Source organism: Chionomys nivalis, chromosome 19, assembly GCF_950005125.1.
Source record: "Chionomys nivalis chromosome 19, mChiNiv1.1, whole genome shotgun sequence".
Lineage (NCBI taxonomy): Eukaryota > Metazoa > Chordata > Mammalia > Rodentia > Cricetidae > Chionomys > Chionomys nivalis.
The window spans coordinates 20803091-20819529 of NC_080104.1; the positions used below are offsets into that span (position 1 = coordinate 20803091).

The window sequence follows — 16439 nt, forward strand, 5'->3', positions numbered from 1 at the left end:
AGAAAGAGCAGAATGCCAAGGAATGTGAGGCTCAAAACAGTTAGGCTTGGACTATGTTGGAAGATAAAGGACTGGTGGTCAGATTTTATCCAGTAGGATATCTACCTCCAAACTAACTGGGATGATACATTGTGAGAACAATAAACACAGCTGTATTGAATGAGCCCCTATATTTTCCAACTGTTACAACAAAGTTGGATAACTTCAAAGTTTCTGTTCCTAAAATTATGTTTTTAAAACGTTAAAATTGGGTATGTGCATATGATGTTCCCACAAAGGCCAGAGGAGGGCGCTAGATCTCCTGGAGCCAGATTTGGGCTTTTGTGAGCCACAACATGCTGGGAATGGAACTTGAGTCCTCCGCAACCACTTAACCATCTTTTCTATCCCTGTATCAAGCATTTTAAAGGCTTCTGTTTTGTTCCTCAGTCCCCTTTATGAAGTCTCAAGAACATCAAGGCCACTCTAGGCAGAATTCACTTCTACTAGTCTGTTAGGCAATGGAATCCAAGTGTTGGGCTGAAGTTGAAAAATATAGATGGATATTTGTCCTCTATTTTATTTCCCAAACAAAGTGTGATTGATTTTTTTATCCTTTCCCCAGGCACATGGATTTCTAAATAAGGATGGTACTTATCAACGAGAAAAACTCACTATGATACAGTGATAGTTGTCCTTGATTTTGAACTCGTTTGGACTGATGCTTACCTAATATAGTAAATCACACTTTTGATTTAATATGAATACAGAAAGGAAAATGAGAAAAAGACTATTAAATCTCTCTTCCAATTGAATGATCAATTAATTGATCCTCCCCTCCATATTTTCCCTTCCATGAAGTAACTTCTGCTATGTGTTCCTACCTCTTCAATAGTCACCCTGATTTATGTCTAAAGTATAGCTAAGTCATGCCAACAACGACCCAAACATCTCAATCTGTGAGCCACAGGGAGGAATTCTGTCTTAAAGCTATGCTTACTATATTTGGTCATAGTAAAGAAAACTCACAGTATTATTACTTTTACAACCCTGTAACAAAATACCTGACCAAGTAACTAGAATTATGAAAAAAACCAACTTGGTTCCTACAATCCTACAATTGGAACACACAATGTGGTCTCAAGTTAGGCTGCCGTAAGATATGGTGTTGATGAGAAACAAAGAGTTCAATTTAGAACCAGAGCGACTATAGTCTTCAGGGCTCATTCTCAGTGATCTACTTCTCTTAGCACAGTCCCAAAGGTTTAATACTCTCATGAGCTCAGCTTTATTGTCTGGGACCAAGGATGAAATTATATGAGCCTATGGGAAAACATTTCACAGCCAAACTATAGCACTGACTCAAATATAAAATGATTCTCCCATTGTTGAACGGAAATACACACTCCATGCCATTGTGCACTACAACTATGTAATGTGCTTTAGGTTTGCACAGTCTCACAAACATTTGCCTTTAGGTTCAGAGGAGACTTCGATTTTCAACTTTTGAACAATGGAGGACCTGTTACGCATAAGGGGAAACCAAGTCTAGTGCCGTTGAGTAAAAGTACTTATCTAGTAAGCTTGTCAACTGAGTTCAATACCTGAAACCCACAGAAATGAAAAAGGAAAGAACTGATTTCACAACCATGTCCTGTGACCTCACATATATGCCATGGCCGATACACCCACACAAACATACATACATACATCAGTATTTTAAAAAGTAACAAAGGAACTCTTTGATATACTATAAATAAATTTTACAGTAATGAGAGGGACATGGAACTTTTGGGAGCAAGTGTTAAATTGTTTTGGTTTAAGTAAATACGTTTGAGTATCAGACAAATGGGCAGACACCTTGGTTGTCAACTGGATTGAGACACATCTCAGAGATTAGCAAAGCTACAACTAGGTGTGTCTCTAAAGGTGTTTGCAGAGGATTAATCAAGGGAGATGACAAGTCTTAAATTGGGTGGCAGTGTCCCCTGGTCAAGTGGCTCAGATGTTAAATGGGAAAACCTGGAATAGAAATATCCATTCATCCTCATTTTTCTACCTTTTTCTGATTGCCAGGAATGGAGCAGTCACTGCTACATATCCCTGCCAACAGGCTCTCCCTCGGTTTGGGCCCACAATCAACAGGCCTGGGGCTATAGACTGAGTGACACCACTGATACCTTGAGACAAAATAACTCCTTTCTCTAACCTGCTTTTCTCAATTGTTTGTTCTGTCACAGGACTGCTCACTGTCCTCAGTCACTGAAATCCCAATGCAGTATCTTAGAGCATCTTTTAAAAAGAGAGTAAATCAAAAATGAGGACATTGTGAAGGATTCTTAATACTGTGGTTAATGCCTTTAGGGAAAAAAGGAAAGGAAGATTATAGATACCCACTGAGGAAAGTAAAATAAAAACACAGGAAGAGTCACACATAGGCCAGGAAAACATAGAAGACATCAGCCCTATCTGTACCGTCATCTGTGACTTGTGGCCTCCAAAACTGTGAGAAAATACATTTCTGCTGCTTAAACCACCACATCCGTGGTACTTCTGTGCAGTTCTAGGAGACTAATACAACCTCGATGTCATCTTGCAGACAGCAGCCTCAGGGTTCTGAAACTAAATTTAGATATGTCTGTTGGAATGCAGAACGAAGAAGTACTGCCACCAATAGGTAGGAAGTAGATAAAAGAAGACAGACAAAGATGACGGGCATAGGCAATAAACATCAAATCCAGAAAGAGAGAATCAGAGCCTTTGTATACCACTCAGTATACAAAGAACAAAATGGAAGGCATATTTGGGTTCTTAGTATGGTAATTCCCATCAGTGGCTGACACAGCTGGAGATGGAGCCTCTCAATCCAAGTCATGGATCATAGATGGCAAGCCATGCAAACTTCAGTTAGAGGGCTTTGAACAGAGTCAGACACAAGCCTGTCCCTCACGTGAATAATGACCAGAATAAGGTTCAAATTCCATACTCAGTCTCAGGAATCTACTAGAAACAAGAGAGGTGCACTTCCCCATGGACAAGCAGGACAAGCAGTTGGACTGATAATACACACTTCTCAGAACTTTAGGGTAGCACTAGAAACAAGATGTGTTCCATGTTTGAAGAGCTAGGACAGGCAAGAAGCCTCAAGGGCATGAAACTGGGAAGTTGTGACCACCACATCCTCTCCTCCGTCCAGCAGGGTGTGAATGGAGAGATTATCTTTTGTTTCTGAGATCTTGTGATTCTGTTAAATTGAACCAAAAGTAAGGACAACCTTTTCCTTCACCAGATAAAATGGGTCAGAACACTGCAGTATGATTCTGCATTTTGCAAGGATTCTGAAGAAAACCTTCCTGAGATAAAATAGGTGACAGTAAAATCTTCAACTGCAAATATTTTTCTCAATGGACTTGGGAGCACAAATAACTCCCCTTCAAATGACTGGTAGTTACTTATTTTTAAGATGTTCTGTATTGATACAGTTATCACATAGCACATGTAAATATTATATGTTTATTTTTAAGGATATAGTGCAGATGTTAATTTAGTTTTCCTGAGTCAAGAACAGAAACTCATATCAGATGCCACCAAATGACTAATATCCCTAGCTGAGGACTAATTTGGAAAGAAATATTATGGAACATAATTATGTTAGATGTAAAGATTCAAATTCTCTCCTTTTTATAGAGTTTCTTTCCTTTTTATAGGATTTCTTTTTATTCATAACTTTCATTTTAGAACCAAGGAGATTTTTTTCCAGTCACTTAATGTATCAGGAAGAATCTGCAACTAAAAGTCTGCCTTCTTTACGACTAACACATTTTTCTCAAGATAGTATTAGAAATTAGATATCATATTACACAGGAGAGAAAGACAGAAACAGACAGACAGACAGTCAAACAGCAAAGGACAGAGTAAGAGACAAGGTTATGGCCTTTCAATCTCTTCCAAATATTTAAATTTCACATATGATTATGCAGCTGAGGCCAATGCCATATCCATTTTACATTTCCACCTCTCCCCGTCTCAACTGTCTGTCAGTTACTCCTCTCCCTCCCTCCTCTAAGCAAAGCATCCAGCAACTAAAACCACTGCTCATTCATTGGGACAGGTTAGGAGGATATATCATATTTATCTTTCCCTCATCAAAGGCAGACACTGGTCTTTCCTCCCTTTTCTGCATTATTTGTTATAGCGAAAACAGCAACAAAAAAAGAAATCAGATGAGCAAACTGCTTGGCTGCTAATGCTCATTTTCAGCTGTCCAATCGTCATTGCATGGTAAGGTCTTCCATGTTTAAGCTCATTGGACACATTGAAGAATAAACTAGAAATGCCACTTGATCCGACACAAAATAAACACACAAAATGACTCTGTTTCTTTCTTTTTTCAGAGATGGCACCATCTTGGCTTCTCTACACATAGACCTCTTCACAAATGTTCACTTGAGCTCCAGACAAGGGATTATACTACACATTTCATTTAAATTTAAGAGCAATCTAAATATCAAGATTAGTTTACTGTTTACCTCTTCTTTTCTAAGAAGAAATACTTATATTTGTTAATATCCATAAACTATGAGAAAGGAGATACATAAGTGTCCAACTTGGCAAAACGTGAACAGTTAGATACTTTGGAGCTCTCAGACCAAACTTGAATGTCTTTATCAAAGCCCTCCAGTCAAGCCTCAGGGATATAAGCTGAAGAAGGGCCATAAAAATTCTGTGAGGCAGAGGTGGTAGATGACATCAAGGAAAGAGAATCTTTCAGACGCAGCTGATGCACATATAAGCTCACAGAGACTGTGCTAACACAGACACAGACAAAATCCCAGCACTGAAAGGGAAAGTAGACAAAATGCCCCACGCCTAACCAAGAAGGTATTGGTAACAGATAGCTTCTGGGAAAGGGAAAATCAGTTTTCTCCAATCGAGTATCATTGGGTATATCAACCACAGCTTGGGGCAGGCCCATTCCCTGGAGTAATTGGCCAGCGTAAAACTGACTCAATGATTCTTGTGTACTTTTTGGTTTATTTTGGTATTTTTTTTTATCTTGCTAATTTTTGAGGGTGTTAAATGGGAGAGAAGAGAAGGAGAGAGAAAGCACCAGTATGACCAATTGGGGTGGATAGGAGGTGGGACGGATCTAAGGACAGTTGGAGGGAGAGAATATGACTGTAACATAATGTATGGTATACCCACTATACTCACTTTTATTGAGGTCCTGGGGACCAACCCAGTGCCTTGAGAATACTAGGCAGTGCCCTACAGACCCAGCCACCCTTCCTGTGAAAATGGGTCTGACTGTGTTCAATAGGTGGGCCAGGCTCTTTCTATAGAGACTAGACTAGGCTAGCCTTAATTCACAATCCTTCAACCTTAACTTCCAAGTACCAAAACTACAGTCATGAATCGCCCCAGCCAACTATAATTATGTATCAGTGCTCTCAAAAGAATGTAAACTCTGTGAGGAAAGGGGACATACGTACTCTTTTTAACCCTGGTATAGCCATAGAATGTGCTAACTATACATTGGCTAAAAACTAAAAAGGCAATAGCGTGTTTACATATAAACATTAATGCCAATGGATCATTATGGTAATATACTACGTAGTTACAATACAGTAGGTTTCGTGTTAAATATTTATCTTAATTGTGAAATTTACAAATGGGACAAGACAATGACCTAGATACAGTCAACTACAGCTGTGTCTCCCGCTGTCCCTTTAGATCATATACTATGGTGGTCACTTTCCTCTGACTCTGAAATATATAACATGGCTTCCATTGTTCCCCGAGAAGCCTCTTTGCAAACAGTCAATCTCCTGCTTGTCCCATGGGGGCCTCTGTCATAGACAGCAGCTTGTTTTTCTCCTCTGTGCATGTCAGACACAGGTAATTTTGCCACAGTCACTACAACTTTAGATACTGTTACAGTTTGCCTATGAATCTCCCCTCCAAAAGGCCTGAGCCTTTTGCACGTTGTTCTTCACTATGTCGCCCACGTCGTCATCATATTTGTGGCAATTCTCCTACCTCAGCTTCTTGAACAGGTTGAGATGACAGACAGGAGCCATCGTACCCATCTGAGGCTTGTTTAAAGTCTGGTTCTAACTTCAACAGTGTCAGGAAAGAGCTTTGGGGAAGTACTGGATCATGAGGAAAATGCCTCTATTAACTACTATTCTCATAGATTTGAAATTCAAAATTATTGCTGAAATGTGATATAAATTAGATCAAGAGGTAGGTTCTAGTTGGGAGGAAACAGGTCACTGGAGACATGCCTTGCAAAAATGTCCCTTGATACCGACACCTTCCTATTGCTCTGTTTCTTGCCACCATGGGGTGGGCAGTTCTGTGACATCTCCCTCAGACTGGTGCTCTACATACTGCAGACACAAACAACTTAGCCAGCCAGCCATAGAGAATATTTCTGAAACTAAGAACCAAAATTAATCTTTGGGCTTTCAAGTTGCTTATCTCAGGTATTTGTCACTGTGACAAAAAAAAAATAAAAAATAAAAATAAAAAACCTGACACAGATGTCTGTAGGGCTGACACCACAGGAAGAAATCAAGACAGGAAGAATGTTAATTTAACATCTGGTTTTGATACATATGCATCATCTTTCATTCAGCAACCCTACAAGTTAGACACTCATGCCAGTAAGATGAAGGCACGTGAAGGTTAGGTAATTTGTGCAGTGTCACAGGATAGGTCAGGCTGTCATGGCTGCCGAGACGGTCCTTAGGGAATTGTGGGGTATGGTAGCACTTGTAAATAAAGTCTGAGCAAGAAAATATCTATGCTGTACTACTAAGAGGTTACTTAGAATGCACTTAACAATTTCATTTTGTAACGATTAATTTAAGATTACAATATCAGAGTAGAATTTAGGGGCTGGGGAATTTTAAAAAAATTCACTTGAAAATGAGATTGAGTACAAATTAAAAAGTATGGATTTATAATGTTCCTGTAGATGCTTGCACTCTGGCTTGTGAGGTTATGTCTGTTCCAAGAGGTAAATGAACTCCCAGGGAAGGCTGCCTGTAGAGGTAACAAACTCCACACATCAAACCATGCCTGGCATCTGATTGTCCATGCATCTCGTCGGGTTTCCTTAAATCATTTTTTTCTATTGTAGGTAATGTGGGGGGTGATTACCAGAGTCCACACCCATCCTAATATGTAGCATAAACTGATTAGAGATGAAACAGATTATTTCCTTTAAGGAAATTATACATGTCTACCCCTCCATCAGTAGTTATCAACACACCTATCAAACAGTGTTTATGTAGTTAATTCCTACTATACTCCTTCAGAAGGAACTCAAAAGCAGTTACCATTCTGTTCATCAGCTGACAGTAAAAGTTTGCAGTCAGTATGCACCTTACAAAGAGATGCCATGTGAATGCAAGCTAAAAGAGACAAATTTAACTTAGACACGAATCCCAAAGACAACTATCCAAGTTGGTTTGTAGTAATACTAATGAGAAAATGAAGTTTATTAACTGTTCCTGTCGAGAGTTCTACATTGTGTGGACACTAAGAGATGTCATCCAAGGGGAGTAGTCAGACGATGAAAAAACAAGCTTATTCTTTAAATAAAATTGATTATGTTTAGAATATATTATAGCATGTACTAGAAGTTATAAATTAAGGGGGGGGTACATAGAATAGCCCAACCCAAATACAAACATATTAACGGACACACAGAAACCCCAAACAGAACTACCAGAAAAAAGGTGTCACCACCAAAGTTAGAATTTCAGTCAGCTTTATCTGAATGAACAGCATCAAAATGTGAATACCCTCCAAGAGAGGCATGTAATTTTAATTTTAAATTGAAGCACTTCCTAGAACAGCATCTTTTAAATAGATTGTGTGTGTGTGTGTGTGTGTGTGTGTGTGTGTGTGTGTGTGAGCACTTGAAATGTGGCTGGTGAGATTAAGGAACAGAACTGTTACATTTATTTAACTTCAGTTAACTTAAGCCTAAATAGACTGTTAAATACCGCTCTAGAGAGAAAAGCCTGTCATACTGTCTCAGTTACTTTGCAATGTGAACTTTAAGCCTCAAAGTTACTATGCAACATAATCTGTAAGACCTCAAACTAGATCATTGAGAATTTATTTACAAATTTTGAGAAGAATCAATTTGAAATAGGAAAATCTTTACCTTTAGGGATGGAATATGCACAAATGAACTTTTTTTTAACGGCATAGACACTCGTTTATACACGCAGTTTAGTTCTCTAGAAAATAAGTTCTCCCCCATAAACAAATGCAGCCCCAAATAATGGCTTCAAAACATAAAACTGCACTCTTAGTTACCTGAATAACAGGAAACAAAATCAATAAGAAACTCTCCTCATTCAAAACTGGAGCTGGCAGTAGGGTTTTATTAAAGGCAAGAAAAACAAGTACAACCTTTCACTGCCTGTGTCTCTACCTGAGAGTGCTCTATGTTTCCACCTCTAAATTAGGAACCCAAACACCTTCACTTGACTGTGACCTCAGCAGGTGGACCTCTAAAGCCATTAGGCATGCATCCACCCTGGGCCACGCGCCTTTAAGCGCCCATCACAGACTTGCCTGAAGGCGGATGAAGGCTCATGTGCGCCTGGTACACAGGAACCTAGGAGGGCAGCATCTCCGCGGCGGGCATCCCAGCGCCTCTCTCAGGCGCAGGTGCGCCAGGCACAATGCTACCCCAGCCCCAGCATCTCCGCGCCAGGCACCCGCGCGCATCTTCACCTCTGAGCCGCGCTCACCTTTCTCGCTCACGCTCTCGCTCTCCAGCTCCACGTCCTCGCAGCTGGTGTACTCCGGTGTGGACACGCCCTCTTCCTCCGAGCTGCTCACCGACATCTGTCGCCTTTTGCCTCCCCGCTTGGGCCGGTGCGGCTTGGGCGGGGACGGTCTCACGGACTCGGACTGGTCGGAGCTCAGCGAGTCGTTCCGCAGCATGCTCTCTGCCTTCTCGCGCTTGGCCTTGCGCAGGAGCACGGCCGAGCCCGGGTCCAGGCGGCCCTGCTTACGGAGCGGCTCGGGGACGCGCGGCTCGGGCGGCTCTGCGGGACCCGGGACTGGCCGTGGAGCCAGCGGGCCGTGCTCGGCGGGAGGCTGGGCGGCAGGCGCGCGCGCGCGGGGGGACTCGGGCGGAGAGGCCCTGGTGGCGGCTGGCGCGCGCTTGCCCGCCGTGGCCTCGGCCGGCGCGGCTGCAGCCTCGGTGTGCGGGAGTGCCACGTCGCTGTGGCGCCGCTCGTGCCTCGCGCGGGACACCCGGGCGTGCATGCGCATCTGCTGCTCCTCGGGAGGCGGCTTCACGGGGTAGCGCGCCAGGTTCGGGTCGCTGCGGTACCTGGTTTGGTACTCCTCCTCTTTCCTCTGCTTCTCGTCCTCCGCCGCCCTGCCATCCTCTCGTTTCTCTGGCCGGTCCGGGTAGTCCTGGGAGCGTCCTTTCTCCAGCCTGCGGGTTTCCCGCCTTTCCTTCCGCTCCCGCTCTTCCGCGGTCCCCTCCCCAGGCTGCACCGCGGACTTAGGCACGCGTTTGCGCTCGCTCTTCAGGCCTCCCTTGCCATTCTGCTCCGAAAGCCCTGGAGCCTTCTTCCTGTGATGTGCAAAGAATAGTTGATAAAATTTAAACAGCACAACCTAGAAACTTCTTTGTCTCAGCATTCAGGCTTAAATAGATTATTTCCTATGATTAGTTAGAATCCTGTGTCTAATTAAAATTTGAAGTAAAGAACGGCGTTAAATTTATGTACTGATTACACTTTAAATATGAACCCTTTGCATGACTTTAGGATCAAAAGCTTATTTTCACCTTTAAAGTTGCATTTAAATAAAAAAAAATCATGAGTATTAATTCAATAAGCACATTTTTATGCTTTACATTCCCTTGTGACTTAAAATGATGCAGATAGAAATAATATGGACAATAATAACATAAGACCTAAAGATAAGTATACATCGCTGCAAGATCAAATGCGTTTTCCACACACGCATATATGAGCATTGCGTACTTAACAATTCTTGACTAATTAATGAAACTTTCATAATTACAAATATGCTTATTTCAGAAATCCAATCAGGTAGCACTCTGATAACAGGGCAAATTCATTTGACTTGATTGTAGATACCCAAGCCTTTTTTTTTTATATATCACAGCCTTAACCAGAAAACAATGGCTGAGTTATAGCTTATATTTTAACTTTTTCAGCTATCATTAAGAGAAATACTGATATTTATTTACTTGTTTGTTTCTTACAGCACTAGAACGTCACGCCAAGGACCTGCACATGCCAGGTGGGCACTCTAAAGCTGAGCATCCTTAGCTCAGACATACTGCTATGTTTAAAGCCCTTCATTCTCTCTTCTTTCACTCGTTTTTATTTCAAAAGAACAAAAGTCCCAAAGAAGAAACTATTTTTAAGGTTTTCACTCCTTATATGTTTTATTTTTCTTGCAGGCAAAGATAAAATTAAAGGAAAGGGGGTTGGCGGGTCTTTTAATCCTGTAAAAGAATATTACTCCAATGCCTCTTCAGTATTCCTCCATACAAAGCACCTGGTCCGGGATGTCTCTGATGTTATTCCAGAAGTGGCTGGAAAACACTTTTGCCCTAGCTAAGCCTTCTGTGCTAATTCTAATGTGCAGTTAAAGTGGAGACTACCCAGACTTGCTTTGGAATTCTAAGGACTATGGGGGATCTGGTTAGGGCAGCAGCATTTGCTCACAATTAAAAAAAAAAAAGTGTATCTGTGTATGCACCTATGTGTGTGTGTGTATGAAAATGGGAAAGCTAGTTATTTCTGTGGTGGAATAGCAAAGTGTAGTTGCTAAGATACATTGTGGGATTGGGATAGGTAAGGAGAGACTATTGAGGACAGAAGGGGAAAGAAGCGTGGTGAGTTCTGCTCGAGGTATTTATATCGCCATGGCACTATAAAACGAAGAGGGCATGAACCTGAAAGTGGACCTTAAAGTGTGGGGTTGCAGTTTTGCAATAGAAGCGTTAGTACGTACAATTTTCAAAGATGCCATGACTGTATTGTTTACAAATAGTTCATTGGTTTCTAACATTTCCATGCACTTGGTAAAAGTTTATGTCAAAACAGTTTACTCTTTTGGAGATGCTGTAACAGTTAGTTACCATGCAGAGTTCATGATGTGATTAAAGGAGACTCATCAGTGAGAGTGCTTTAAGTGAGGTTGGCTATCATGCAAATGGTAGGATTCTCCATTCTGTGTTTTGGGCTCAACTAATGATACTTTTTTTCTTATTACTAACTTGATTGTTCTGTTTCCACTAGCTCCTGATTAATGCTCAAAATATGGTCAAGTAATTTTCAGTAACAGAAAACTAGTCATCGCTTAACCTAAGCAACTAGTCATCCTTTCAATCAAGGAACTAGTTATCCTTTTGATCAAGGAACTAGTCATCCTTTCACCCTAAGCAACTAGTCATCCTTTCAATGAAGGAACTAGTCATCCTCTCAACCTAAGCAACTAGTTATCCTGTTGATCAAGGAACAAGTCATCCTTTCGATCAAGGTACTAGTCATCCTTTCAATCTGTTTTCCATGGCTGCCCAAATCCACACTGTCACCTGAGTCCTAACTGTCACCTGGCTATCTTCTGATTAAGCACACAAGTCTTCATTATCTATTTAGAGACCACTGCTCTTCTCGGTGTTCATGCTGTATTTCCCAGTATTCTCGCTTTATCTTCCCAGTGGTCATGCCTCTGCACTCCTTGGGATTTTATTTAGGTTTTCACCATAAAAAAATAAACTTCATTATTTTTTCTTTACTAACAACAGCTCTACCATCTTTGTCATATTTAAAGGTACCATCTGCTGACCATTCCCAAGATTCATCTTTAATATTTTTGTTTTTTAACTCATTACATTTTACCACCAAGTGAGCTTTCTATTGTCACTACAATACTTCTGATGCCCTTCCTATCTTCTTTCAAAAAAGATCTGCATACACACTCTCCCCTAGTATTGTCTATTTCCTGGAATCTTATAAAGATCAACTTAAAGCCATTTCTTTTGTTTCTAGAGCTTCTAAAGTACTATACATATATTCTAGCATTGATCAATCAATTAACATCTTGACTAGTTGCCTAGGTGTCTATCTTCCCTGGGATATTATTTGCCCATATTGTGAGAAATGGGATATGTCTTCATCATCTCTGCTCCCTCTTGTTCCTAGCACTGAATTTAATTATAGTGATTGTTTCATGAGTGCTGGCTGAAATCACAGCCATATTTAGTCAGGTAGGCACCACATGGAGTCTTGGGACCTTGTGTTGGCCGCTAATACTTGGCACACCCCTGCAAAGTGTGCTATCACTGCCTATTATGGCAGAATCAGGACTGTGATCCAGACACACTTTACTTTGAAGTCATTGATCCTTACCTAGTGGCATAAATAAGAGTTACAGGAACAAGCCTAGTCGGGTCCAACCAGTCTGGGCTCACACAATGGGAGCACCATTTTGACATCTGTGTTTTCTAGTGGACAGCATCAACTCAGTTCAATGGACGGATAGTGAAACATTTGATGTATGTTATCTGATCATATTATCCCTTGCTTATATCTTTGACAGCTTCCCATTATGCCTGGATAAAAGTACATGATAGCTAACCCCTTTGCTTACAACCTTGCCAGCTTCCTCTCTTCTATCTTCCTTGGCTACCTGTACTCTAGCCAGTGATATCCTTTAGAAACCCCTCAAGCAGATACCTTTCCTTCAGACCACATGCCTGGGCAGATACCCACTGCATCGTCCTTAACTTTACTTCATAAATTCCTCACTACTTTTATAGTGCAGCTTAAAGTATCCTCAGAGAAGGAATCTCTGATGTCCCACCATGACTTTCAGTAGGTCGGGCCATGCCTCATATGCTTCAAGAGTACACTTTTTGCCAACATGCTAAACCTATAATAAACAGTGTTTCTAAAGGCTTTTCTCAGCTCAAAGTTGGAGGTTTATAACTCAAATAATTGACATGTCTTTCACTGGCATCTGTGCAAGATATGAAAGACAAGCTTCTCAAAAGAGGTCTCTTATAGTATGACATATTCTAGATGTAGACAGAAATCTCAGTCCTGTTGCTGCCTTGTCTATGGGGCCTAAGAAGAAATCCTTCCACATATGCCTCCTAATACATGCCGGGGTCTTGGTAACAGGTGTGCTTTCTGGCAGCCCTCAAGTTTTGCTTAGAGTGTTACTGAATTATTACCTTTCCCTTGGTGGCTCACTTCTAGACCTTGACGTCTGCTTCTGGTCAGGTCCCACGGCTTGCTGTGAGGGCTCCGCCCCTTTACTCCTGTCCACATGTGCACCAGGGGAGGCAGTGTCCTGGGACGAGGCAGCTGCCGTACTCAAAGGTGTCTGAGACCTTGATCGCTCTTGGAGTCTCGCTTTCTTTTCTCTCGGCACCTCAGATCCAGCACCTGTAGCTGTGTCACTCAGAGTCCCGTCCTGACTGGGCTGCTGAGGGCCACTTCCAAAGAACCATGCTCCAGATTTGGTTAAGATCTCTTGCTGCTTTCGACATAAATTGCATACCCACATAACCTATTTGAAGGAGAGAAAGAGCAATATAAAAAAAAAAACTTCCCACATTATTTACAAATACTTTATTAAAAGTCATATTAAGAATGTCTTCATCTTTCTATGTACCCTTGAACATTCCTCATAATTTTTTATACAATACACAGTCAAGTATATCAATGCCAGGGCTTGAAGAGCACCTCTGAGCAATTAGGGCAGAATTTTCTTCTCATTTTAGTCTAATGATTCTGTTTCATTTCACCATGTGCCTGTCATATTTTGTATAATTGATTATGATGTTTCATTAAAATATCTGTTAGCATAAGTGCTCTATGTGAGACAGATAATTGATCAGAAATTATTGTAAAGAGCTCTAACATCAATACTTCCATGCACCGACAATGGTATCTCAAAGGATTTTATAGATATCTCTCTTCTGAATTAAATCTATTATTAAAATCACTCATGAAAGCTATTTAATATGGAAAAAAGTGCAGAACAAAACAAAATGAAAATATGTGTATTTCCTTCGGTTTCTCAACTATGTGTTAACCTCAAGTTTGCTTTATGGTATATGTGGTATTCCTGTACGTATTTGCTGCGGCAACGCATCTGAGACTGCGGTTATTAAAATGTGACAACAGTGTTTCTTAAAGAACATTGACTAACATACATGTTGATTGAAGGGAATCTGGCCAGTCCAAGCAGGACAGCATGGCTCCAGCAGACCTGGCCCTTCCCATATTCCCTCTGCCTGTTTAAAACAGTTAAATTACACTACTAAAGCTAGATACCAAGATCTATTTCCTTATTTGGCCACTTTCTCCTCCGGGGCTTACTACCAAGGTTGAGCTATCTAAGTATTAAAGTCCAGCAATTGAAAACCCCCTTCAGCTCACCTAATTAACATTCCCAATTAAAATTAAACACCTCATTCTAACACGGAGTTTCTCTTTTTACCTTTATAAACCGCCATCTGCCTAAGGGAAATGTCCTCTCTCTCCTCCTTATCCTTTGTCACCCTCTGAGACAAATACCTTTTCCCCGTTCCCTTTCCCTTCTTCCTCATCTTCTATCTCCTGTCTTTGTCTTTATTCCCCACCCTTTGTCTCTGTGGAGCAAATAAATCTCCTCTGTGCTAAGAACTTGCTCTCGGGATCTTGAGCTGATACCAGTCTCTTACATTGATAAATGCTAAACTATCACTTAAGATAAGCATTTAATTTGCTATTTATAATGACATTTAAAACTAATACAGTCACAAAGACCAATCCTAACAAAAATAATGAAGACTGTGAGCAATGGCTAGCACTAAGGACAAAGACAGATGATGGTGTTTCTAGGAACCATCATTCTGAATACATGATATAAAACTGGATGAACAACTTACTGCATAAGCATGGACCAAAATAGTTAGGACACATTGCAGCCTCAATTTAAAAGGTAAGCCAGGTGGTTGTGAGTGGCACCCTGTATCCTCATCTCTTTAAACCTCACAAATAAAGATGCTCAGGCCTGATTCTATGAATGTATCGAGCATAACATAATAAGGAATACACCCCAGAACCAGAACTCCCATGACAATTTCTGCCTCCTGCTACCTAGCTCGCAGGATGGGAGAGTGAGGTGCTCGTTTACTGCCATTTGAGCTGAAGAGACAGCAATAAGACCTGAAATCATGTGATTCACGAAGACTGATAGGAACCTTTCTCATTTTACAGCACCTAAGTAAATACTAGGTGAGAGAATCTTAAACTTGCAAACAGCAGTTCATCAGCAGTCACTAAGAGAGAGCCATTTTCTACAAAATAAAACCATGTTAGGAGACAAATACACACTTCATTCAAAATCATTTTTTGACAATTATTACAGAGCTTACAAAATGGCCTTCAGTTAAATAAAATGGCACAAAGGAAAGAAAGTAGCATGCCAATAGAAAGGATTATTTTTCCTGGATAATTTCTGGGAATGCTATTACAGTTTTCTTTGTGTTGTTTGATTTTAAGCATTAAAAACGGGTCAATAAAAGGCTATTGACAGATTTGGGGAGAGTTCAGATTTTGGAAATATGTTGAACAATAAAATATTTATTTAAATTAGGTTTTATATCCCATTTAAGTTAACTTAGTTTCTAATGATAAATATGTCATAATTGCTGGGCAAGTAATATCCATAGTTTAGATGATACCCCAGACCCAGAAAGACAAATATAGTATGTAGTCTCTTATAAGTGGGTATTAGCTGTTAGATAATTGATAATGAAGCTATACAATCCACAGACCCAAAGAGGTTAGATAAAGAGGGGGTGCTTGAACCCCCCTGGGGAGGGAAAATCGAATAAACACCCCTGGTGGACTGTGGGGTGGGTAGGGAATTGAGAGGGAAGGATCACACATATAGGAGAGAGAGAGGGTGAAATAGTTTGGAGAGACAGCTGGACTTGTGGAACCTTGGGGGTATGTGTGGAAACCTAGGGCAGTATGAACTTCCTGGAATCACTAGGGTGACCTTAGTGGGGACTTATAGTAAAGGAAGGTATGAAATTTGGTCTGGTCATCTTTTATAGCCAAGAAAGGCTTCCAGTTGTAGGACCTGGTTGCATTCAGTTGGGTTGTTTGCCCAGAGGGTCCCACGGAGATTCCTAAACAGCCCAGCTTGATGCTAGGACAGAAAGTCATTCTCTGAAAACTGACAGAAGGCCCGTTTGCAGGACAACATCCACCTCAGCTTGTTGAATGTAGAGAGTTCTAACTGATGCCAGTATGGAGCCTAAACCTCTGCCTTATAGTCTCTATGACACGAGAAGGTACTCCTTAGGATATGAAACGAAAATCCTGGACAATATCCCAGCCACAAAACTATTCCCCTACAATCTCTCCTGCCTG

General features: G+C 41.0%; 1 protein-coding gene across 30 annotated transcripts in view; it reads right to left on the bottom strand.

Annotated features, from left to right (window-relative positions):
• Rims1 (regulating synaptic membrane exocytosis 1) overlaps positions 1–16439 on the bottom strand; it is a 454154-nt gene that overhangs the window by 191996 nt on the left and 245719 nt on the right. For all 30 annotated transcript variants that reach the window (XM_057794819.1, XM_057794794.1, XM_057794818.1 and 27 more), the window contains 2 exons: positions 13241–13578; positions 8757–9595 (listed from right to left, as the gene is read on the bottom strand). In XM_057794819.1, coding sequence (XP_057650802.1) covers positions 8757–9595; positions 13241–13578 — 1177 coding nt within the window. The remainder of the gene's footprint in view (positions 1–8756; positions 9596–13240; positions 13579–16439) is intronic.